The 25,804-nt window shown below is 40.9% G+C and overlaps 2 protein-coding genes and 1 pseudogene across 3 annotated transcripts; 1 reads left to right on the forward strand and 2 right to left on the reverse strand.

Moving 5' to 3' along the window:
- The first annotated feature begins 11,023 nt into the window (after positions 1 to 11,023).
- Positions 11,024 to 12,511, forward strand: LOC115672499 (protein RADIALIS-like 3). The gene is made up of 2 exons (XM_030594305.2): positions 11,024 to 11,489; positions 12,286 to 12,511. Exons 1-2 carry the CDS (start codon positions 11,224 to 11,226, stop codon positions 12,308 to 12,310), a joined length of 291 nt encoding a protein of 96 aa, XP_030450165.1. The 5' UTR covers positions 11,024 to 11,223; the 3' UTR covers positions 12,311 to 12,511.
- Positions 12,512 to 15,257: 2,746 nt separating this feature from the next.
- Positions 15,258 to 17,390, reverse strand: LOC115672456 (uncharacterized). Of its 2 annotated transcripts, none has more exons than XM_030594266.2 (3): positions 17,243 to 17,390; positions 15,678 to 15,856; positions 15,258 to 15,583 (listed from the first exon to the last, which is right to left on the reverse strand). In XM_030594266.2, the coding sequence occupies exons 2-3, from the start codon at positions 15,849 to 15,851 to the stop codon at positions 15,491 to 15,493; spliced, it is 267 nt and encodes an 88-aa protein (XP_030450126.1). In that variant the 5' UTR covers positions 15,852 to 15,856; positions 17,243 to 17,390; the 3' UTR covers positions 15,258 to 15,490. The 2 variants fall into 2 exon arrangements, with proteins under 2 accessions (XP_030450126.1, XP_030450125.1); XM_030594265.2 differs by having other exon boundaries at positions 15,678 to 15,859; positions 17,243 to 17,388.
- A 1,287-nt stretch (positions 17,391 to 18,677) lies between these two features.
- On the reverse strand, positions 18,678 to 19,874 carry LOC130135495 (auxin-responsive protein SAUR68-like; annotated as a pseudogene).
- Positions 19,875 to 25,804: the final 5,930 nt, after the last annotated feature.

Below are 25,804 nucleotides of genomic sequence, written 5' to 3' on the forward strand. Positions count from 1 at the left end.
ACAACTGATGCGTTCCCCTTATTGAACAGGACTCCATGGCCGGTCCGCATACATCTGGATGATGCCGAAATCGTCCTTGGGTGTGGTCTCGTGGAAACAAAGTAACATAATTTGTTAAAAGACAAAAGCTTCATCTGTGTCACTTTTTCCTATATTACATGCATAAGATGTGGGATTTGAGCTAATCCCGTGTTCATTAAAAACCTTGACAAATTTTTTTTTTTTTCGCATGGAGTGGGGAATAGTAACAAGTGGACCCCACCTGATACTTTTGTTATTTTTGTTTTTATATTGACTGGATGGAGTCATCAAAGTCCCCTATGCTATTATGTACGCCGCCCCCCGGGGGTTAGGTGCAGATAGCCCTATGAAAGCAGCTGAGCAAACTCTTCTGATTTGCTGACCAAAAAAAAAAAAAAAAAAAAACTCTTCTGATTTTTTCGACCAAAATAAAAAAAAAAACTCTTCTGATTTTGGCAATGGCAATGGCAATGACAATGATAATGCCATCATGCAATTGGCAAATGCCTATGACATCCCGATATATTATGGTATGGTCCCCCCACCCTGTTTAGCCTCTGTTAATTTCAAATGAGAAAAAACTATTCAGGGCCCAAAAAATCTTAAGAAAAAGAAGAGAGAGGAGAAAGTACCAAATCGAGTCAGTCAACCACCAGTTGCAGCGCTGGCGTGTACCACTTGCCTCCCCGCCCCCCCAAAAATGTCGGTCGCCACGTCATCCTACCGAGCATAGTGGGAGTCTCCCGCCTCGCAAAATGACGAGTTAATATCACGAAAAATTTCAAACTGATATTTCTATAATAAATTTACTCCAAATCGGTATATCTGTGACAATTTTACCCTCCATTAGTTTTCGTTAAATTTTACCGTCAAATTTATGAATTAAATGACACGTGACAGTTGACGGGTGTATCGGTTTAGAATTTTACCCTCCGTTTTTCCTAGGTATACTAATTTGTGATTTTTTGTGATATCAATTCAATTTAACGGAGGGTAAATTTATCTTTTGGTGATCAAAAAATTAATTTAGACTAAATTTATCACGAATGTACCGGTTTGAAGTTTTTCGTGGTATTAACTCCAAAATTATTATGGGGTCGCTCCTATGTTGAATTTCCCACTTTTAGCAGCTTTCTGCTTCATTATTACTGGCTTACTGAATCGATTAACCAGCTTTCGCCAGAGGAATAAAAATCATCTCTTTAGCATAAAAAAGACAAGAAACTGGAAAAGAAAAAGGCCAAATAATTTAGAATATTCACCAATGAAGAGCAGGATCGCCGTGCATCTACTGCAATTATTTTCCTGGGATTTTTTTCTTTTTTAATGGCGCGAATCTTTGCATGACATGGATGGAAGTGGGATTGTGCGGTTCTCTTCCTCGTGCTTGTATTTTTTTTACGTTTATTTTCTCTCTCTCTCTTTCTTTCTTTTTTAGCCTTCTGGCGAAGGTATCGGATTGGAAGTGGGTCGCTATGCTTGCGAACTAAGTAAAGATTCTTGCACATGTTCAAGTGTTCGTGGTTATTAGTTAAGTATGTGCATTAGAAGGGAGGTACTGCTATCAATTATCATGGCATACCTCGTAAGATTAGCGTCCGATTAAGATTCTCGTTAGGGCTATAACCACGCTGATTTGTCTACTAGTGTTTCATTGCTTTTTATTTTATTTTATTAAGTAGCGTCTAACATAGATCTTACCCACGAGGGTTTCTTTTCTTATAGATCTACCATTGCTCTCGGTTATGTACAACCAACCACTTAATTCGAAGATTAGTCAAGATTAAGCATATATTATTAACTTTAATTTTTTTCCTGAATTTACGATTTAATGACAGTGGTTTGGGCATGTGCTTGCACATAACCGTGGGTGGGGGGACACTCTAGCGATGGGGGGGGGGGGGGGGGGAAGTGAAACCTTAGTCGACATCGCATACATTTGACTCGCATGTTCTGTCTTGTTTGATTTTTCTATTCTATTTCCCATCAATTTTCTTGACACGACAACTAGGGACAGCTCCATCTTCTCTTCGCAATCCCATTTTTCTTCCCATTAATATAAACACGCATGCATTTTAAAAATTCAAGTTGCCAATTTCTTTGGGCATTATTAAAATGGGAAAAGTGGTTGGAAATTGATTGGAGAATCTTCGGAAGTAAACGCCCACTGAATCGTTTCCCGAATTGCAATCATGTCCTTCGCGTTATCTTAATCCATTCTTCTCTCTCTTTTTCTTCTTCTTCTGTTGTTGTTGTTGTTGTTAATGAACGCGACGCGCCATCGTGCGACATAGATGCAAATCTTTCGTACTTTTGGAACCCCACACAGAACACGTCCAGAATCCCACCATGACGGAGCCGGTTGGTGGGAGGCACGCGTTCGAATGAGTGAAGAAGCGAGCCACTTGCTCGATGCTGTCTTTCCATGGTGGAATTCGTCTGGGACGAAAGTTTCCATCTTGGGTTTCTCGTGAATACTCCCGCGTTCTTGAATTTCAAGAAAGTCAATTAGAATTTGCGGAGTCAACGGGGTAGTTGTTCTTTTTTGCCCCCCCCCGTCTGCCATCTTCTAACTAGGCAACAAGAGAAGCAAAGATCGATTCAGACAGGGAAGTAGAAGAAGAAGAGGCCAAACTGATCATGGCGGTTGGCTGTCCATCTTGGCAACATGTCTCTATATTCCTCTTTTCTGGAGTTAATCAGAGAGGGGACCGAATTTCCATCCATCGTTGGATGCATCGAAAAGGGCAATGTCTGGTCTTGAGTTACTGGCAAGTCACTGCATCCGCACCAGAAGTTGACTTCTACTTCAAGAACAAACAACCACCTCGGCTGCTTCAACCTTGATTCTCAAGACAAAGGGTTAAAATGATTGAAATGGAACCAACTTTTACACAGTGTCCCGCATTCCATCGGATTGCTATTGAGGATCTCTGGCTTCGAGAAGGCACGAAATGTACAAAAAAGAGGAAAATGACATCACGTACGACCGTCCATACGGTGCACTGAATCAATCGCAACGGGGTTGATTGTTAAAGTTGCCGCGAGGGAGACGTGCGACAACGACGACCTCGTTGGACATGGGTATTCCTTGTAATGATCAACGCCCTTGCCAAGAAACTCTTATCGTTATTAATTTCCGAGTTCCCTCAACGTCAAGCAATACAACTTAAAAGGGAGAAAGTTCCTACCGAACAGGAAGAGCTAGAACAAAACAACTTTTTAAAAAGGGAGAAACTTCAAAACGATGATAATGTCTATTGTGATGCAGATGTCAAGAGGGATTACGTCCAGAAAAACCACATATGAACTCTATCTTTCAAAAATTGACTCGTCCGAAACAGTGCTACTTTTGACTTTGACCGGTTCCATGTACACACCTTTGGGCTGTGTGAACATCTGGGCCCTGATAGGCATCCTCTTTCAGAAAATTCTCAGATTAGGACCATACTTCTCTTTTAACTCTATTACTTGTGCTGTTAATGCACCTCACATGGTTGACATTTCATCGCCGCCCGGCGCGCAATCGAGCTCGTGGAATCAACTCATGGTTCCACGACGGTTTTGGTCAAAGAGGTCGAGCGAAAAATAAAGCAAACTTCAATGACGAATCGTCGGTTTGGTCACCAGATATGATTTTGAAACAAGTGGTTTATCAGACTAATAGAGGATTTAGTCAAATAATAGAGGCCGATTAACTTGTTTAATAAGCCAACGGTTGGCATCAAAAAATACGAATAAGGCCACTTTGATTGATGAATTCACAATTGCAAAGTAATCGACTCACATCATACACAATGCTAGTTCAAATCAATCGCATATGTCGAGCGATGCTTCACTTAAACAATTATTGAGGAAGAGTCGGAATTTTCTGGAGTTAATTGTTCTTTTGCGATTAATGATGATAAAAATACACTCTAACCATCTTTTGAATGCCTTCTTACTAGCATTGGTCGGATTTAAAGAGATGAAAATACCAAATCACTTGTTACCATCGTATCTTCTACCCTTTTCGAGGGCCTAAAGAGCAGTTTCATCAGCTTGACTACGATATAATGCTCTTCATTCATCGGACTTTTATTTCGTACGGCGATCCCAATAGGGTGCATATGCGAATAAAGAAAGTACAGGAAGATGATTAAAGTTGCAGTTGCATTTTACTTACTCAGTAATCTCGTGATGCTTTGAATTTTCTGTTTCTCACAGGTTGCTTATGGGATTGCTGATATATAGTCATTATCATAGCTTCACACGGCCAAACAAATGGAACTTTTTGTCAAATCCATCAATTCACAGACGAACGATTGAGGGTACAATCTGGGCCATTGCAGCCAGAAAGAAGTTTCAGCTCGTAAGTGTAAAAGGTTAAGTTGTTGGACCCAAAAGCCATGATAGACATGACTGGGCCACATTTTGGCAAGTCTTCGATTAGTCTTCCGTGCAAGTCAATTTGGGCCCGTGATGACCCACGCAGGAAATTATCTGGGTGCAATGCATGCATGCATGCATTTCTTCTGAATCTGAAGTACGATTGTGTGTGCAGGCATCTATGTACATGAATTTGGTTAGATTCATGGTTATAGATTGGTCATTTTCATCGGATGTACGTGTTTCATGCGTGAACCTCAGCTGACTGAACAGCATGCATTGCTTGCCTAAGATCTTTCGAATCAATGGGAAGTTTTAGGGTGCTTGTAAACAGTAAGAAGAGACGATGGAGTCCCGACAAGATTTGCGGAGAATAAGTTGCAGAAACCAAAGGCATGTCCTTAAAAAGGATCGATTAAGTTGCAGAATGTTTCTTGTCCATTCTAATTCTTGACCATTTATGATAGTTGTTGAATGCAGAAGTATGAGATAAACATTGGACCAGGACGTGCAAGAATCAGCTTCCTGGTTCAAGAGTAGTGAAATGATTTAGGGTGCGTTTGGTTCAGCATTCCGAAATCCTCTTGGGAAAATGTTGAGGCATTTGGCGAGCATTTTCAATTTGCTTTCGGTAGAAAGTTAGCATTGGGAATGCTGAAAGCCCAAGGCTAGTCTGGACCAGCTTCGAGCTTTCAGCATTTGACAAATGTTGAAACCAATTTTTTTCTTCCTAAACTACTCTCACTAATTCTTCAATATTCCAATTTTGCCCATCATGACTGTTCATCTTCTTTGGATTGAGGGCAGCTGGCGAGGGGCCAGCGAGCCAGATCTGGCGCCGGTGACCGTCGCCCAAGGTCGGGCCGCTCGAGTACGGGTCACCGAAGGTCGGGCGACCCTCGGTGAGGGTTGCGCGACCCCAGGCGGTCGTCGCCTAGGTCACGCGACCTCAGGCGTCCGTTGCCTGGGTCTCACGACCCAAGCAGTCGTCGTGCAACCCCCTCGCCGAGGGTTGCCCGGCCCCAGCGGCCCGACCTTGGGCAATGGCCGCCGGCGGCAGTAACCCATCGCCAGCTCCAGTGAAGAGTAAGCTCTTTTTTTTTAATTAAAAAAAATCCCAAAATCTTTTGCAAAATAAGATTTGCCAAACACTACTTGGGCCAAAATAGCTTCACAAAGGATTTTTTACCAAACGCAATTTGCATTTCCCCAAGGGGCTTTGAGTTAAAGGTATTTGCATTCCCCAAAAGTCTTTTGGGAATGCTGAACCAAACGCACCCTCAATGCCCATGTTTCTTGCGCTTCTTCAAACGAAATATCTATACACAGCCTCTTTGAGCCACATTTTGCTTTCTGATTATTTTTTTTTTCTTCCTTCCTATCAATGTGTCTTTATGATGAAATTGTAAAAAGAATGAAACCCATCGGCGTCTTGTTACAAAAGATTGCTCTGCCACTTCAACCTGATAGGTTAGTCGGCTTTATTCTTATCGGAAAAGCGATATTTCCCATTTCAAGAACTAAAAATGGATGGCCAAATTGGAATATACTTCATGCGGCAGCACCTTCTTCGCATCTTGACATTAGGAAGCAGATCGGCGATTGGCTTTTGAGGGCAATTTAGAGGCAATAAAAACAAAAAAAATCAGAGTGATGTACCGAGATGATATATTATCGTGCCCGGACGACAGACTCTTGGTATCTATCGAAACTTACCTTCTAAATCTGTAATTTAGATGAGACTACTGTTTGAGCGCATCGGATCGGAACGATGGCGTTGAAAATTGTAAGCAAAAGCTGCTGGTGATCTTTTGAAAGTTTTAGGAATTTCTTCCTCTTAATTAGGTGAGTTACATAATCCTCGCAGTCTGCTTCATATTTTCTTGTGGCTCTATCTCTTTCATCAATATTCATTACAAGCCACAGAAGTAATTATCGAGTTTGAGTGTCCATTACATATGGCTTCAACCCATTCAAATCTAGAGTCACATGTCAGAGAGAGCACCAAAGTCCAACCATGAAAGCTAAAAACAAATGCTTATCAAAACCCACATGAGGCTCCTGTTGATACAAGAGCAGCATTTAGCTCTGCATATTCACCGTAGAATTTTCGTGACGTAAAAGAAAAACACAAAATCTCTCTTCAACTAGATCCACCGAGCACCCTTTTTTCCTTTCTTTTGTGTTGTTCCTTCAAAGATTCCATTGAGAATGTGATAGGCGACGCTTTTCCGGCTGCTGTGGGGCAAAGTCGGCCGAGCCTGTGTGGACTAATTTGCGCCCCCCCCCTGCAAAGTCGGTAGATTTCCAACTCCCTGATCCTTAACATGTTAAACAAAGGCTTCATTTAGGTGCATTCAATTGTCTAAATGAATGCTGTCAACACTAGGACCTCGGAAATTAGACCGACATGCGAAGCAAAACTAGAGCCATTTATCGGTCGAGAGCCCGGATGACGACTTCCTTCCACTTGCGAGGAAGGACCACCGGGACGAAAAGGAGCACTCCTAAGAGAGAGGAAGGTGAGGGAGATATTACATTGTTGTGGAAGACAGGCTCAATGATAAGGATTCGAATAGTGGACGAGGAGGGTGTATTTAAAGCAACGCTTTTTTTCTTTTCCCGTACAGATTCCTCCGAAAATTTCTTCACGAGTTCTTTTCAACTAATGATCATTTCCTGCCCCACTAGCCTGTGGCCAGAATCCAATGACCGGGACGGTTCGCAACTTGACATGGGGGGCCACGTATACCAGATACAGTTTAACTAACAGGATACGATGTAACTGTCCCAGAACAACATGAATTTGCCCAAAAAGGGTTAATCTCGATAAGTAATCGTAAGTCGAGGGAAAGAGTAATGGACATAGAACCTGAATATGTTGCAAAATTTGCGAACTTCAGCTCTTGTGAGGTACGAAAATACGGGAACTGGGAGGCCAGTTAAGAATTTGTCCTGGCAAAATTTCAACCTCCATTATTTGCTTTGGTTCTCGTTGATTTTGCAAGTGGACATGATACGTACTACAGCATCTATATCTCCAGCACAGAAAGATGCTGCCTGCAACTTCTCTTCTTGGAACCTTCCACTTCCCGGCAATTTTGAATTCTAAATTATCTTCCCAAATCAAATAAGGATCGTTTCTTGTTGATTCTTGGATCGGTCGATGGACTGAGCGCCTAGTTGTAAGATTTCTTTTGCCAAAATAGGTCTCTAGGATGGGACAACGCTAGCCAACTTGCAGCTCTAGGGGTCGCATAATATCTCACCGCCAACCTCCGAAAGTTGGTACTCTTTTAACATTCTTATGCCCATGGGATCTTGATTTGCTATAGTAGTGGATTGCTTTCTTAGATTAGTCTTTCATTCCACGGAATATGTTGTTCAATCAATCAGGGTCCACAAGAAAATTCTTGCAGAAATTCAATCTGGCCACGTCGGATGCGGTGCGAGGTTCTGTCCCAAACACAATCTCAGATAGTAAGCTAGTAACTAGTAATAACATGAACTTGTATGTGTGACAGTTGCGGGAATAGACGAAAGAAAGGGGCTCGTCGGGATGCAGTATTACGAAGTCCCGAATTCCCCCAATCCCCCTGTATGAACTTTTTCGATGATGTAATGTTGCCCTGCATTCAAATATTAGGAAAAATCGATCTCTTCCGGAGAGAGAGAGGCATAAATCTTGATGGTCCAGATGCTAATAAGGCAAATTTGCAAGGGCCTTTGGTTGGGTTTTTGCAGTTAACAAGGAAAAGAATGCTAATAATCAACACCATGAGGACAGAAGAACTCTTCGGATATGGACCATCCAAAGATTCTGGTGCATTAATGCAATTTGGTTGCTCATGACCAACCGGATGTGCTGTGATAGGATCTTCATCGTTAAGGAGTGAGAGCGAAACAGACACATGGGCAGGCCCAGCTTCAAAAAATCTGTTCACCCCGAGAGAAGTAAAAGTGTCTGATGACTCTTATCTCCTACTTAATAGTCAAATCCAAAAACGGCAAAGTAGACGGTGCTTTTGTCTATCTTGAGTTTAGCATAAACAACAAGTGGGCAGACACTTCGATGCCAATTTTTGTGGCCCAGTCTGAATCAACATATGGCAAAGAATTGGAACACATCATACCAAAGATATTTTTTCCTTGGACAGAGTGCATTTATTGGTATACTTAGAAGTGATTAGCCATCTGATAGGCCAACTTCTACTCTATATAGCAATTGCTCTATATAGTAATTGCAGAAAAGCCAAAGAAACCTTTATATACCAGACAGTGTTTATGTTGGTGCTTTTTTTTTTTTTTTTTGCACTACATGGTAAAGATAACTAGGATGATTCTTAAGGATATTCCTATACTAGAGATAATTAGGATATTTCTATCGGTTTTTTGTATTTCCTGAGATTGTGCGATCCCTTAATCGTGCAAATTTTAATTGATATATATTACATTAAATAGTCATCTCATAAAACCTATGATGCAATCTTCATTATGATATATTGAATTATACAGAAAATTCTATAATTCACTTTTCCGCTTTATATCTTTTTTTACCAAACTCAAGCTAACTTAATTATCTTGAGTTTGAGGGGATGTTAGAGATAATTAGGATAATTCTACAGGATATTTTCCTATACTAGAAATAATTAGCATATTTTTGTTAGTTTTCTGTAACTTTGTGCAAAATATATCCATTTGATTGTGCATATCTTGATTGATATATATTATCTTAGAAAGTCATTTTTTAAAGCCCATTTATGTTGATGTAATCTTTAATGATATATCGAATTATATAGAAAATTCTCTAATTCACATTTTCGCTTTATTTGTATATGTTTAAACGCCGCCTCATTCTGCATTATATTTTGGGAAAAAGTCGCAAAAAACCTCCAAACTATGTCTTCTGTGACGCATTACCCTAAACTTTTTCTTGTGACATAAAAAATCTGAAAATTGTACTTATGTGACACATTTACCTTTTGTCAAGGTTTTATTAGATGATTTTTTAGCCAAAACAATGTTATTTTTAATTTCACTTAAACCACGTGAACGCCATGTCAACACGGTTTGCTTTCCGGTGTTCATGTAGGTAGATTTTTAACGGTTCTCATTCACAGAATTTTGATAGAGGGTAAATGTGCCATACATGTACAAGTTTGAGATTTTTTATGTCGCGGTGACATAATTTAGGATTTTTTATGGCTTTTGTCCTTATATTTATCATGCGAATATCGTGCTGGGTTTATGCCACTGATTTGACAGGTGGACTGATAAATCTTGTTCTCTGTTCCCTGATCTCCTGAGGCTAAGACAGAATTTGTCGAATGTTCTAATCTAATCTATAATCCTATCTACCCTGTTACCGACCAGAGACCAAAAAAAAAAAGGCTCTCTTTGGACATCAAGAAAAAACACTTCCCAAGTATCGAGACGTAACCTTTTGTTCGAAAATGAAGGACCCCAAGTGCTTAAGAGACTTTTCATGAAAATAATGCAGGGTCTAGACTCTGAGGTCTGTTTTAACGGAACTTTTCACTGCAGAATCTCGAAAACAAAAACTCAAGAAAGTGCCGAATACCGCTAGAGAAGCGGGAGACAAATGTTGAACTTGTCACGGGGAAGGACAAAAGGGTGTAATAAGATCATTAGCAAGCTAGTGATGGTTGGTACGGACTCAGATAGCCAGCTAGAAATTGCTTGGAAAGTTGTTCAGGGCAGTGAATATGTAAGGCGCAAGAGATCTCTCCTCCTGCAACATGAAGATCAGAAGGGCACAAATCAGAGGCAGCTTTTTTCGAAACTGAACTCCATAAAAGTTTTCTTGCAGCAGCAAGGGATATGGATTGTGGTGCGCACGTGAAAGTGTTTCGCTGATTGTAGGTTTGAGCTTGCATGGCCCACCTTCGTGACCATGCAATGATGCAATTTGTATAATAATTCAGTGAGTGAAAACAAGAGGGACAAATCTGCACAAAATCCCTTGTAGCTGCGAAAAAGAAGAAGAAAAAGTTATTTACCCTGGTCTCTGGGAAATCTGTTTTGTCCTCTTTTACTTTTCCCTCTATTTTTCAATGCATGGTTATCTCTTGGGTACTTGCTTCCTGGATCAGCCACAGGGGGCACTTCTACAAATATCTCAAGGTCAGATTCCGCGAAGATTGGTGTCCATTAGATCATAAAAGAACAAATTTGATCGTTCATTAAAAAAATTTAAAATGTTTATTGCGAGGTGCTACATTTTATGAGAGATAAGCTAAAATAGACATGAATGGAGCATTTTTAGGACTGTAAATTGATCGTTCGAGAGATCATACAAACCCCACCCCACAAATTATAATATCCTTGGACATGGGCTAATTAGTAGATTTGCATTTTTTTTGTTTATAGATCCACATGCTTTATCACAAATAAATAAGGCAATTTAATAATAATAAATAACCTTAAAAAGTTATTGGAGATACTGATTCTCCATATCCCCTTACATACATCATTTTCCTTCATCTTTGTCGTTGCTCTCAATTTTGTGGTTCCTAAGGAGACAAATCATTAGAAATTCCCTTACAACATTAGCAAAGATTTATAGGCCAACTGGCTCTACCCCACCTCACCACCACACCACCTCTCCCCCCCTCCTCTCCCAACTGCTTATAAAGAGCAGGCATTTGCCACCTCTTCTGCTCATATCATCACTCGACTGATAGCCCTTTTCTTTTCTTCGACTCCTCTTGATCTTTCTTTCTTCCCTTCATCACAGACACCATTCAAGCAACCCAGCATTTTCAATACAATCTAAACTAGTCATTCCAATCTCTCAATCAGGTTAGGGGAGAAATGGCGTCCAGTTCGATGTCGAGGGGTTCGAGCTCCTGGACGGCGAAGCAGAACAAGGCATTCGAGAAGGCGCTGGCGGTGTACGACAAGGACACGCCGGACCGTTGGCACAATGTGGCCAAAGCCGTGGGTGGCAAAACTGCTGAGGAAGTGAAGAGGCATTATGAGTTGCTTGTGGAGGATGTGAAGCATATTGAGTCTGGCCAAGTCCCCTTTCCTAATTACAGGACAACCGGGCATGGAAACAGTAATGATGAGGACAAAAGGTAATACTTGTACTATATACTTGTAGAGCACAAGAATGACCAACTGTTGACCTAAATTAAATTGGCAGCAACACAAAAGAAATAGTTTTTACATTTCCTCTTTAAACATATTTTTGATGAAGCAGGTAGATGCCTATTCTATTTGCACATGCCTTTTTCTCTCCATACAGCCATATGGTTACTAATTAAGTCAGCTTAAGGTCAGTCAAGTAGCTAGATCAACTTTTGACTTCTTTAACTACATGCCAAACGATTTTAGCATCTTCATATGTTCATCTAAGAAACAGCATTTTGACACTCTAGACTAAGAAACAATATTCACTGCATAAACATAAACACCACACCACACACCCCCCCCCCTCCTCTCTCTCTCTCTGTACAATTCTTTTTCTGAAGTTTCCAGAGGAATTTCCTGAAATGAAACCAGAGGGTGGGGCTTTAAGTGGCTGGAGATTTCACCGGCAGAGCAAACTTACAAAAGCAAAACGCATGGGTCCAAAATTCTCTACCAGGCTTTTGCTTTTCCTTCTAGAATGATTTTGACTTGTATTATATGCATCGTTTATGTTGGGCTTGGTACTTCTTGGATCCTCATTAATCATCGACATGTTCTCTCTCTTTCCTGCTCCTCATGAGCATTATCGTCTGTCAAAAAACATAAAAAATACAAACTATGTTTTACCACTATTATTCCCTCTGCATATGATAAAAGAGCATCTCAAGTCTGACCAAACACAAAGGTGAGGACGAACGAGTTGACGTCCCGTAACTCATGTCAATGTTTCTTGTCACACAGGATGAAGAATGTGAAGCTCCATTGAAGCGTGATCTCTTGGGAGAGAGAGATATATCAAAGAAGCAGCAGATATATGATAATAAGAAGACCAGTACTTGTATTAGCTTTAGGTATAATCACAAGCGGTGATTTATATGTCTGAATATCGTCAAGTTACGTGCTCCTAGAGTTCTACTCAACTGTGTATTTGTCATTCCGCAATTATAAATTCTCAACGTATTAGTCATATTGTTGCCCAAGCTATAATCATTCTACCAGTACCTGTATGACGGTACATACAAGTTTCTTTATATTCTTACGTTATGAGATAGTTCCATGCATAAATAGAGAGTACCGTACATGACCGTATGAATATGAGTGTGCCCTCCGAGATTCACTTGATGGGTATCAAGATTTTGGAATAAAAAAAAAACCAAAGAATCGATGCTTCAAGGAAGACAGGTCACAAGCCTTGCTCTATTAGATCATATATCTCCTTTGCTTTTTCTTTTTTTCCATCATTTCTTTTGAGGGGGGCTGGGAGATGGATAAAAGGTGTGAGAGCCACACGCGAGAATTGGAGTGTGAAGCGTGCATCATGGTTATAATGACGCTTGAAGTTGGTAAAACACAATCTTTGGAGGCATTGACTTCTTGGTTTCTGGTTCTTCATTGATGGGATTCCCTTGCCAAATCCTTAGCTTGACAGTTTGGTGAGAAAAACAGAAGCTGCACAGTATCTTGTACATCAGTTAAAAATTATCACCATCTCATAGAATGACGTGTGCTATCGTGAACGAGGAATTCTGTGTGAAGAGTCATGAACTCTGATTGATTATTACTGCAATCCAAACAATTTAAGGTAAAGAACCACGAATTCTGGGTGGTTTATACTGCAGATGCGTTTCCTTACTGTTATCGCTTCTGCAACGATGTACGCCTTCAGAAAGTGACAGATCGAGGTGCTAACTTTTTGAGGTCATGATTAGAAACAAAGAACTTCGAAAGTGAGCAGCTGGATTGACGGATTTGAGCAATCTTTTCATGCCCTTTTCTCCAGAAACCTTTTGACAAGATGAAAACACTACACGTGTTCCCCATTTCTAACATCACTTGATTATTGGCTTGCTGCAGTCACAGATATGGGACGAAGACATCGTCAATCCCACGAAAAGTACAGATTTAAGCAACAAGAATCATGACAAGATGCGGTGTGGCTAGCTCAAGACTGGAACAATTAGCTAGATAACAGTGAAAATGGAACTGCCTAGCGAGGTTGGGTTAGGTTGGTTAGCTCACCTACTTTCTCACGACGTACGAGAGATGGCATGTGCCTCGAGCACCGTATCGTACGACATTGGCCACATTGCCCTGTTTGGCGAGAATGGAGCGATCAATCATGTCTTGTTCTTGGCCCATCCAATCATATCATCCTTCCTCCCGCCAATCATGTTATCAACAGAAGGTCTTGAGGACATATAAGAATGAATTTAGACAGATCAGTGAATTGAATTGACGAGATCAATTCGAGGAAGGATTCCTTAAAAAAAGCGAACTCCTTACACTTAATAATTCAATGCATGTGTGGTTAAGTCAGCATTAAGGATAAAGACAGGAATAATTACATGAATCACATTATATATTGAGCTACAGTTCAGAAATCACATTGAATAAATTGAAAACTCAAAGATCATATTGCACATTAAGCCAAAATTCATATGCCGTTTGTGTCATTTTCCCTTAAGATTAATTGTACCAGATCATATTGCAAATTGCGGTTGGCTAAAAAAAACATCAAATGTGCTATTTAGACGGCAAGCTATGCTTTACTGAAGAATTGGGTATTTTGCAAGGGAAAAAAATAGGTCTCGTGTAATGAATGCTTTTTTAAGGATCTGCTGAAGAAACATTTCCCATTTGCCTGAGAGAATTATGCACCTCATTTTAAATATATTCTGGTTAGTATAATTAGGGTACTCGATATTCATTTTACAATAATGAGCTTGACACGAGGCCACTTATAATAGCTAAATAAAACTTAGTTTAAAATCGATCTACAAGTCAACGCAACAACCTATGAGCATTCATTTAAATAAATACGTCATATCATATGCTCAATAGGGGCTAATCAACATCATGTCGTTATCCAGTTTAGCAAATTGGTCTAAGCATCCATACTTAGCATTTTCAATGAGCTTGTAGAATTCATTTGCATACACACTTCACTTTCCCATTAATACTAGTTGAACGAGAGCCACCTTTCCCAAGCATAGAGAAGTACAATCTAAGTTCATATGAGAAATTTCGTAAAAATTGAGGAGTACTTCTTGAAACAATTAAGCAAGCTACTCATCAAGAGAGATCTCTCCACCAAAGTTAAATGCATTATGAATGTAAGTCACTCTCCTTCCTAGTTTTCAGCTCAGACTCATCCGAGTTTTCGGCTCAGACTCATCCATAGATCCCACAGGTTATTCATGACAGACTTGGCTAGGCTTCTCGAAATTACGGTCGAATAGCCAGGCCTTCCCTCACCAATCACTCTTACCACAAGCCTATCTATCGTCCGAAGCCACGACAATAAGCCCCGCCAATGACAGACCTAATGAAAGACCTCACCTCTCAAGCCTGCAAGCTGCCATGCCAATGATCAAGTTTAGTAGGTCAACTCTTTCCATGGGGGTTTTCTCCCTCATTTTCTCATCAAGCTTGGCTCTAAAGGTCATTAACTTGGGTCAGTTGTTAGCTGATTTGAACTCTAAACTTCCTCATATGCCCTGTGGTCCTCAGTGTTACCAACGGTTACCATGCATGATAATTGAGTTGAAAACTCATTTAGGATCAACCGTTCGCCTTTTTCCCCCACCTTTTTGGGTTGCTTGAAGAACGACCAAAATAAGAGGCAGCCCTTTCAGTAGACATCTATACTGTACATATATCGTGCTTGCGCTTCCATCCAGAAAAAATAAAATAAAAAATTGGGCAATTCGGCATAGCGCAATTCTTCACTCCCGACTTGTTTGCCCATCTAAAGATCTAAAAGCGAGAATTATTCTAGCAACTCAGAAGCTGGGGAATCATTTAATGAAGAACAAAGTTCACAAAATATATGACCTATGAACTAGAGCTAACAAAATCCATTCAAAACTTCAACCGTCAAACCGGAAAACAAAAAAGAAAACAAGTCACCCATATCTACGCTAAGCTAGCACCACTGAGAGATGATTTATTCTGCCACAGTTGTCCGAAGCGGCAGAGAACTTTCAACTTCCTGTGTGGCAGAACTCCTCTCCGCAACAACCTTTGACATTCCAAACATCTGATTCAAGCAAAATCAAATGGAGTCATAAATTAGACTGGACGATAAAGAACATCAAGAAGTGGATTGCTTTACGATTTACTGAGGGAACAACCTTTTGCATGGTCTTCTTGAAACAAGTTTTATGCTCTTCCATGGATGCATTTATAAATTCATCGATGTGGTCCTTCAAATCCTCCAAGAAAGTGGCATCATCCTTCTTGCTCTTCCGGCATGAAGTAAGAGGTGGAGGTGAAGGCTTCTCCATTTGGCTTTTTGGAGTTTCCATGGATTCTGCTGCAATTCAATCATGACACACAATGCCATATCACATGTAAAGAAATTGCGATAAAAATTTCAGATCCATTGATCAGGGTAAGGAATCAGTGAAAAGTGCATTGCGCACATGAGTACCTATTGATTGCACTCTTCAGATCACATAGCACCAGTCTATTCTATGATGAGCTCAATAAGTCAGGAATACAGGGTGACAGAGAAACACGATCATGCAACCATATATTCAAGCTCATCTATTCTTGGCTTCTGTGCTTAGCAAAGAGGTGAAAGGATACTGTCACTTCTTATGCCTTTGAAGTATACATTCGGTTATTTCGAGATACAACCAGCAGCAGCATATCCTCAACTTTCCATACAAATAATGGCATTTCCCTTGCTAATACCAAATTAAGCAATACTTCCACCAGCCATATGAACGTCTTAACAGACAATATGCACATCATAAACAGCCCATGCTTAACGCAAATAATTCTTTACATGCTAAAAACAGATATCATCTGCATGTTAAGAAAAAACAAGACGGGTCATTTATCTTGTCTTTCACGCTTTTGTTCATGCCTCTGTCCTCACCATGCCTAGGCAGCAAAGCACAAGAAATGGCGCCTTTAGCACAACCAACTCCCATCATATCTTGTTTCTCATGCCTAACTCTTCAGTTATCACTAGAAGCTTCAAAATGTGAAAAGTTTGTCCAGACAATTCCGAACGATGAAGCGAATTGGCATTTCAAACATGAGAGTCGCTTGCCTTAATATGCATTCCTCTCAACTTTCCTCATCAATTAGATTTAGCAAAGACTAAACCAAACTGTGGTGGAAAAAAGATAAACCGACCCAAACAATTAATCACCGATGAAACACCAGCCAAAATCCACTCAAAGAAAATCGCAATAACCGGTCCCGGTCCTCTCCCATCAAGAAATATAAACTCGTAACCAGATTAGATTGCCACCAACGAATAACCCCGCCCAAAGCTACAGACACCACGTGCCACTTAGTGAAACCACATTTCACCGGCACAACCACCATACATCAGCTGATCATCGATCTAAGACCAGAAGGGAAGGTATACATCTTTTCTAATGAATCTCCAACCAAAAAAATAAAAACCCATTTGCTTCAATCCAACCCCCGAATGTCACTAATTACACTGGCGATTGCAGCTGCACAAAGCACACACCTATCTATAACTCAACCGTTTAACCTAGTCCGTCATCAAATTTCCGAGACTACTCTTCGGAATACGAATCACAGCAACCTCGCTAACATACCACGAAACAAACATCACAAATCAGCGAACAACGCCAATGAAACTCACAGGGACGTTCGCAATCATCAGACATGCAAAGTGATCGACGGAAAGCGAGATTAGATGACGACGTACCTTCGATTTGATCACGGCAAATGTCGAATTCAAGAGAAGGCAGATCACGCAACGCTTCCGGAACACGAACTCGGGGGTTTATATACTCCCGTCGCCATTAATACCCCCTGAAGCACCCGCCTGTGAGCTCGGCACGTGTCGGCACCGGGTTGGACCATTTGCGAAGCGCCGAGGGGGGCATTGACCGCTTGACCACGGGACTCATGAGTTTGAACGGCTTTGATGATGATGGAGGTCAAGATTCAATTTCAGATCTGGAGCTGGCAAAGTGGGTGCACCTGCAGGGGATGACTGCTCTCCGCCTTGAGCATCAAGTCAGGCACGGATATCTACCGGGCTAAGAGCTTTTGAAATTGGGCCCGAATCCAACCAATTGAGCCCAAAAGTCTTCGTGGGCTTGATCGGGCCAATAAGTCAGCGCCACGTCAGCATTTTTCATTAGCCAAATTGGACAGAGTTAACTTTAGGACTCGATTGAACAAATTCGACAAGTTTTAGGACTTGATTGCATTTTTTTGCAAGTTTTAGGACTCGAATGCACTTTCATCACAACTCTTAGGACTTCTAGTGAATATATCCAAAAAAGTAATGTCAATGCATATCACCTGGATAACTTAATATAGGGCCCGTTTGGTTCGACTTTGGGAGAATGCATTTGGGGGAATACAAATACCTTTGGGCTAAAGGGGTTTTCCGAAATGCAAGTAGTGTTTGGTAAGTGTTTTTTAAAATCAACTTGGGCTAAAGGACTTTTGCTAATTGTTTTTTTTTTTTAAAAAAGCTCCGGTGGAGCTAAACCGCCGGCTAGATCAGGTCGCCGGCCAACCGCCGACGGCCAGATCTGGTCGCCAGCAACCACCGCCTGGGGTCGCACAACCCCGGCGATCGCCGCCTGGGGTTGTCGGACCTCAGGCGTCACCTGGGTCGCGCGACCCAGGCAACGCTTGGCTTGGGTCGCACCACCCAGGTGACGCCCGAGGTCCAACGACCCCAGGCGGCGGTCGCCGGGGTCGCGCGACCCCCAGGCGGTGGTCGCCGGGGTCGAGCTAGCCCTCAGGCGACGGTCGCCGGACTTCGGTCTGGGGAAAATGAACAGTGTCGATAAACAGTGCAAGTTACATTCCGAAAATGCAACTTCTCAAAGCACCTCCGGTGGAGCATTGGCCAAAGGTCTCTTGGGAGCATTTCAAATGCAATTGCATCTCCCCAAAGTGAGTAAAAAAAATTGCCAAACACCATTTGCATTTGACCAAGGGACTTTAGAGCACAAATGAGCATTCCAAATGCTGAACCAAACGGGGCATAGAATACTATGTCGATTAATAACTTTCCTTTTAACACGGGATATATCTTTTTTTTTTCGTGTTTGTGATTGTGATTGTGATCAATACGAGCAATTCAGAACGCATTGTCCGCATCGATGTTGACACTTCTCAAATCAAATTGACAGTCACTAAGATAATCATGGGTGAACAAATGGGAGCTTTTTTGCAATGTGCTTTCGAGTAGAATAAGGCTTCATGTTTACACAGAAATACTTGGAATTAGAATGCACATACATAGATTTTGTCGTATCGCTTCATTGAATCATACGTTAGAAGATGGATGATGAGCTCTTTCTTTACACGGTATGTGTTAGTATCTGTCAGCTACAAACAAGCAGTTCTGGGTTTTCTAATGCTGGATTGAAAGCTAAGGATGATAAGCAGCTTTGTCCGTTGAACGACATAAGCAAAGCATTCTCTTGGTCCTTAGCCAAGCCTCTACTAATTAATGAAAGTATGTACTCCATGGATAGCGCGTCAATTGGAAGCATGATTGGACCATCACATGGAATCCCAAACTCTTCTTCCGATACCCTGAATAGCCCCTTCACTATGTTGTTGCCGAGAAACGAGAGAGGGATCGCGAAGCACCTCTCATCTGTTGTGTAGACGACGAAGCGACCCTTCTGAGCCAACGGATGATCCGTTTCCATTTGCTGAAGCTAACTTGCTGTTCGTCCGATGAAACGAAATTCGTTTCCTTCCAATTGCGGCCATCTTCTGCCACTTCCTTGCCATTTGAATCAGCTTCTTTGTGCTTATCATTATGCTCAGCACAAAGTAATTCTCAACAGAAGAGCGAACTTGCTTTTTGTTGAATTTGAGTGCTATTTCTGGTTGCCCAGATAGTATAAGCCTTTCCCGAGTTTTATACTGAGAGAGCTAGCGGATTGGCATTCAATGTATCTCTTTCCAATGTGAAGTCACATGGTTAGCAAACCCATGTGGTCATGCTGAGAAAAATCTCATTTGAGTGTTAAGATTTTGGTTCTGTGGGGCTCATGAGTATAAGATTGCATAACAGAAGAGAAGGATTCTCTTGCTATTTTGCTAGATTAACTGCACAGTAGGGTCCAGATCAGTTTGGTTGTCAACTTGATTAACCACATTCTCTCCATGAATCACAACATAAACCACAAATTGCTGAAGGTCACAGGAAAAATTGTCCACTGTCCATTCCTGCCGGTTCTTGTATTGTCAATATCGACAGACAATTGAATAACTTATCACAAACTTTTGGTCTCATTGGCAAGCAATTCTGCAAAACCCACAAAATTCAGAAATTCAAGCACATAAATAGGAGATATGTCGGGTCTTCCTACCTTCTGTCGGGTTGCCGAAGAGACGTACTGAATAGCAGTATGAACTGATGTAATTGAACTAATGCCACAAGCAAAGGTGTATATCCACACTTGTTTAGGCTTATTGGAATAACAAAGAAAGGAAGAAACAAACCATTCATTAAGGGGACAGACAGTCTAATGACAGATCTGTTTTCCTTTTTCTTCATGTAAGATATAAGGTGTTGCTTAAATTTTTATGAAGTTCACTGTGCTTCTTTTATCAGTATATCTGAAATCTCATCCCCTTGACGTTTTTAGAACCTGAAAACCCTGCATTATGCTTTTATGGGACGACCAACGACACATGAGAAGCGAAAGCTTGGATAATCCGAGCCCTTCAGATGTTGCATCAAGTGATGCCAGGATCTAGGAACAACCATCAGACTCGGTAAGTACGAGCCACATACTCTAGGATTTGTTTGGTGTGAGCTTTAGACATCCTGGGTCCAGCAGTAATTTATTGCACATGCCCTAAATTTGCCGAGTCATTCGCTCACAAACCACCAAAACTGTCTTCTCAGCAAAGAACATTTCATGTGAATAAAAGGAATCTGTAACTCAATTTCATCATTTGTTGCAGTACATGTTGCTACAATCAAATCAAACAGTGGAGCTTTGCTTGCCGGGAGACGAATTGACGGCCTAACCGAAACAGACAACGCCACCACCCCTAACATTCTCATGCATTCCCAATTCACATGGCTCTGCACCATCTCTAAGTGACTCCCATCAATGCGGTGTCCTCCTGATGCACCACTATTTAACAGACCCCAGTAAGCCCACCATCTTCAACTCAATACAACTTTGGCATTTCAAAACCCTCAGGTTTAGGGAAAACAATCTCTATTTCTTCTCCATCCACATTCCTATACAGACAAAAAGGATCGGCCCAATGCACTTGGTCAAGATTGCGAGAAAATGGCAGAGAGTAGCTGCCATGAGAAGGAAAAGGATCACATTTCCACGAGTTGATGGAGACGAGGAAGTGCTAGTTCATAGAGGACATTTCGTCGTCTACTCAATTGACCGAAAGCGGTTTGTGTTTCCTATGAGGTTCCTGAACAACTGTGTCATATGAAAGCTGATCAAATTAGCCGAGGAAGAATTTGGGCTGCCAAGCAATGGACCGATCACTTTGCCGTGCGACGCCATGTTCATGGACTATGCAGTTTCAACGATCCAGCGGCATGCCAATGCAGAAATCGAGCAGGCTCTCCTTATGTCTATTACAACCAACACATGCTCACTATGTAATTCTCTCCAGCAAATTCACACCGTACAACAATTGCTTATCTGTAGTCATGGAAGCTTCGTAGTTATGTTTTTGCCTTTCTTCTTTTGAGGCTGTTAGGATGTAAATAATTGAGATAATTGCATGAAAATTGTAGTTCATACACAATTTCTACCATTTCCTTGAATAACCACTCGAAAACTTCACTTATTTTTTTATTTTCTATCCACCTTTTCCTCTCTTAAAAACTTCACTCAAAAACTTCCTCCTTGCTACATTATCCCATGCTTTTTTCTTCATCTTCTGAATCAAAAGTCTCAGAACATTGTAGTCAGTTCCGAGGAATATGAAAATTAAATTTTGGTTACATTGGCAAAGTTAACATCTTCAAAGCACAGCTTCCTAAATTAAATGGAAAAAATACGAACCTTAACTTTTCAAACACCATAAAAACTAAAAAGAAAGAGAACACTGGGACATGCCCGAATCTATAATACTTTTTAATTAGTATATTCAAGTAAAAAAATAAATTACAGAAGTGGCTCTGCTCTATATATACACATTGAACGCCATTGATAACTTTTCCCATTATGATAAGGTTGTGTTAAAATTGCATGAACTATATAATTTTTCCTTTTTCTTTCATCTTTCTCTTCTTCTGACTCAAAGAATTTAGGAAAATTACCGGATAGACTGAATTGGCACAAGCGTAAAAGGTCTAAGACTAAATTGGCAAAAAAAAAGGTTTATGACTAAATTGGCACAATTACAATAGGTTTAGGACTGTTTTGGTAATTTTCCCTAGAGAATTTCAAATGGATACTTGTTTGGTATTGCTTATCAGGCATTTCCAACTTTTACTTAAAAATTTCCTCCAGAATTTGAAAATGAAAAACAAGGATAATACCACAAAAAATCTCAAATCTATACCTCGTAGTACATTTATTTCAAATTAATTTTTGTGTCACAAAATAATCCTAAATTGGTATGTTAGCTTCCGTTGAATATGTCTGTCGGAAACACACCTGGTAGACTACTCGTCTGACGTAGATCCGACGTGGAAATTTAGCATAAATGACTTTTTAAACGACGCCATTGTGGGGAAGATAGATCTGAAGAACAAAAAATACTTGTGCCAGTGTTTATCTCCTCGTGTAATGTTGTGGCAATACCGTGGTTCTTGCCTCCAGTAATGAAGTTAATGCTAGTGAGTCTGGTTCTTGCTGTGCGTCTACTTTCTTGTGGTGACTTAATGTTTGATGGATTTTGTTTGTGGGTTTTCCCTAGTTAATGAGATTCTGTCAGGCATTTTGGGAAGGTCTTAATTTGCGGGATACATAGTTAATGGTTGTTGTTTTCCATTCACCATTTGAGAATCTACTTATTGCCTGACTTCACTAATTTGTCTGGTCAGCTGTGCGAAGCTCAATTAAGGTTTGACACTCATTTATGCTTACATGAGAATTTCAACATTTACTTGGATGAGATAACATTCAATCAGGCTGGTTTTGCAATTTGAATTTCGAATTTTGCAGTGGCGTTTGAAGAGCGCATATTTTTAATACAATGAAGAGGTTGCCAAGGAGTTGATTTTGTACAGCTACCAGGGTTGATTTTCGAGGTCCACGGCAATCTTAAACCATTCTCATGCTAAGTTTGTTGTAGATTTCATTAGAAGTGGCAAAATGGGTCTAGAATCATATTTTAACTCATATTTAATGATTGTGGATCATGACTTAAATTTTAAAAACAAACTTAAATGAATCTTATATGGGTATTAAATGGATAATAAATGGATTACCTAATAAGCTCAAGTGAATTAGATCATTTTATTTTTTTAAAATTTTCTGAATTTTTCTAAAATTTTTATTTTATATTTATTTTTCCATTCTTTTTTCTCTTTTTCTCTCCGTCCTTTTCTTTTCTTTCTTTTTCTTCTAGCTTCTTCCTCAAATGGCCACCAACCATAGGCGTGGGACGAGCTTGCCCATCTTCAAAACTTAAAAAACGCTTTAGAGAACTTGGATAATATTTCTTAAAGAGAATTGAATTTGAGAATATTCAGTGGATTATTATACGATTATGTCTTCTGGGTAAACGTAGGACCTGCATAATTTTATGGTCATCTTCTTTATTCTAGATGGTTATTGAACCAAGATTAAAGACCGATTCACTACAGGATGCAGCAAGAAAGCAAACATTCAAGTTGATTCCATCTTCTTTATTCTAGATGGTTATTGAACCAAGATTAAAGACCGATTCACTACAGGATGCAGCAAGAAAGCAAACATTCAAGTTGATTCTTTTTGCCTCTGGGACCATAGTTACAGCTGGTCTCGCTATTTTTAGCAAGTAGGGACAGTCTCCGTACAGGTAACTGGCTAACTGCTCGGTACATAATTTGATACCTGAAAGTTTCCTGCTAAAAGAAGTATCTGAACATGTAGCTTTGACAAGAAGTTTGTAAGATGGCTTATTTATAAGTGCATTAAGATCCAAGTTAGTTCTTGTTTAACATGTAAACAGAGCAGGCTTTTGCAAAGTCTGTCATTTTGCTTGGTTAGTTGAGAGAAGTGAAGCAAGATGGAAATTATTGTTATCCACAATGCTCTATCTTCTCAACATATTTGTTGATGGGTTTTTTTCTATTGTATTTTTCCTCTCATTATACAGATGAGGAGCTTGGAAGCTCGAGCCTTCCCAAGCAAAGGACGTAGCATGTGTGGTCTTCAAGATTTTAAAAAACGCTTTAGAGAACTTGGATAATATTTCTTCAAGGGAATTGAATTGGAGAGGGTAAAATACTATCCTCTCTATATTAGTTTGGTCTAACATTTCCTGTACGCCATATTATTGAATGCTTGGAGAACATAATGGGATCCGAGTCTAATCTCTAGCTCTCTCCCTCCATGCTTCGTAGATCGAAGAAGTGAAGCAAGCTAGCCTTGCAAAGATTAAGTTCGAAGGACAAAGTTCTCTGGTAGGCATTTTCTGCATTCGTTGCTTTGTTCCATGGGAAAATTCCAATTAAGGACCCCAAGTGGGGTCAAATTCTCAAATAAGGACCCAAAGTGAATATTGTGTCAAATAAGGGCTGAAGTGCCCAATCGGTCTCAAATAAGGACCCGAAGTGCCCAAAAAGTCTCAAATAAGGACTGGGTCCCGGTACCAAAATACCCGCCCGGCAAGAAGAAGTTATCTGTTAAGACCTAGAACAGTAACTTTTTCATTTTTTTTCTTTTTTTTTTTTCTTTTCCTTTCCTTTTTTTTGTCTTCTCTTCCTCCATCGGCCATAGCCGGGCCGGCGGAGGCGGCCTCGGGCGAGGCCGCCTCGCCGGCGTCGGGCGAGGGCCTCCTCGCCCGGGCGAGGTCACCTCGCCGGCCTCGCCGCGCAGACAAGGGCCGCCTCGCAGGCCGGGCGAGGCCGGCCTCGCCCGGTTGCAGGGCGAGGTCGAGCCCGCCGGCGTCGAGGCGAGGTCGCCCTCGCCCGGCCTCGCGGTGCGGCGAGGTCGAGCCTCGCAGATCGGCGAGGCCTCGGCCCGCCTGCGTTGGGCGAGGCCGGCCTCGCTTGCGTGGAGGTCGAGCCTCGCCGGATCCGACGAGGGCTCGGCCTCGCCGGCGTCGGCGAGGCCGCCCTCACCTCGCCCGGCCCGGGCGAGGCGGCCCTCGCCCGACGCCGGCGAGGCGGCCTCGCCTCGAGGCCGGCGACCTCCGCCGGCCCCGGCTATGGCCGACGGAGGAAGAGAAGAAAAAAAAGAAAAGGAAAAGGAAAAGAAAAAAACAAAAATAAAAAATAAAAAAATGAAAAAGTTCTTGTCTGCACGAAACAGAACTCTCGCCGGCCGGCGGGTATTTTGGCCAGCCGGGGACCCAGGTCCTTATTTGAGATTTTTTGGGCACTTCGGGTCCTTATTTGAGACTGATTATGCACTTCAGGCCCTTATTTGACACAATATTTACTTTGGGTCCTTATTTGAGAATTTGACCCCACTTGGGGTCCTTAATTGAAATTTTCCCTTGTTCCATTAACTCCTTCATTTTGCACTCTCTCTCTTTAGCAATTAGCAACTTGTTTTTTTTATCATTCGACAAGTTTTTTCAAATTTTCATTTGAGTTTAATCTAGCAAAAATGTATTCTAAATCGGATTTACATTTTAAGGGACTTGTTGGAAAGTGAATTCTCTTGCTATCATTCGTCATAACTAGTTTTTTACAACATTCAATACAAGATTTACATGTTTTTCGGTTGGACGATAATATTGGCAAATTCTATCATGATAAGAAAGAGGAACTTGAGAAAATGTGTGTTCATATGAAGAAGATGGAGATAATCTGTAGTTAGAATATTTAGCGAAATTGCATGATTCAAAATACGACTTTATTAAAAACACTATTGGTACACTAATTTCTTTAGCTACTTTAAATTTCGCTACCGGGCGCCTCTTCAAGTAATGCGCACTTTGGTGATTTACATCTCTCAATGTTCATGAGAACTACAGATAGTTCACATTTTATCCAAGAATATTGCTAAACTTTTAGAATGAATTGTTCTGTCTTGTCTTGCTTCCTTAATGTCATTTTCCATGCATCCACATTCATAAATAAATTTAGAAAAATGTGTGTATTTTTTTTATTCGAATTTAATCGAACTTTGACCGGACA

Source organism: Syzygium oleosum, unplaced genomic scaffold (assembly GCF_021117445.2).
Source record: "Syzygium oleosum isolate NSW1041296 unplaced genomic scaffold, Sole_v2.1 Sole_v2.33, whole genome shotgun sequence".
NCBI classification, from domain to species: domain Eukaryota; kingdom Viridiplantae; phylum Streptophyta; class Magnoliopsida; order Myrtales; family Myrtaceae; genus Syzygium; species Syzygium oleosum.

Excerpts from the sequence above, each read along its gene's own strand:
- LOC115672499 (XM_030594305.2), top strand. The coding sequence starts at position 11,224 with ATGGCGTCCAGTTCGATGTCGAGGGGTTCGAGCTCCTGGACGGCGAAG. Across the intron at positions 11,490-12,285 it reads AGTAATGATGAGGACAAAAG|GATGAAGAATGTGAAGCTCC; the intron begins GTAATACTTGTA and ends CTTGTCACACAG.
- LOC115672456 (XM_030594266.2), bottom strand. The coding sequence starts at position 15,851 with ATGGAAACTCCAAAAAGCCAAATGGAGAAGCCTTCACCTCCACCTCTT. Across the intron at positions 15,584-15,677 it reads TCAAGAAGACCATGCAAAAG|ATGTTTGGAATGTCAAAGGT; the intron begins GTTGTTCCCTCA and ends TGCTTGAATCAG.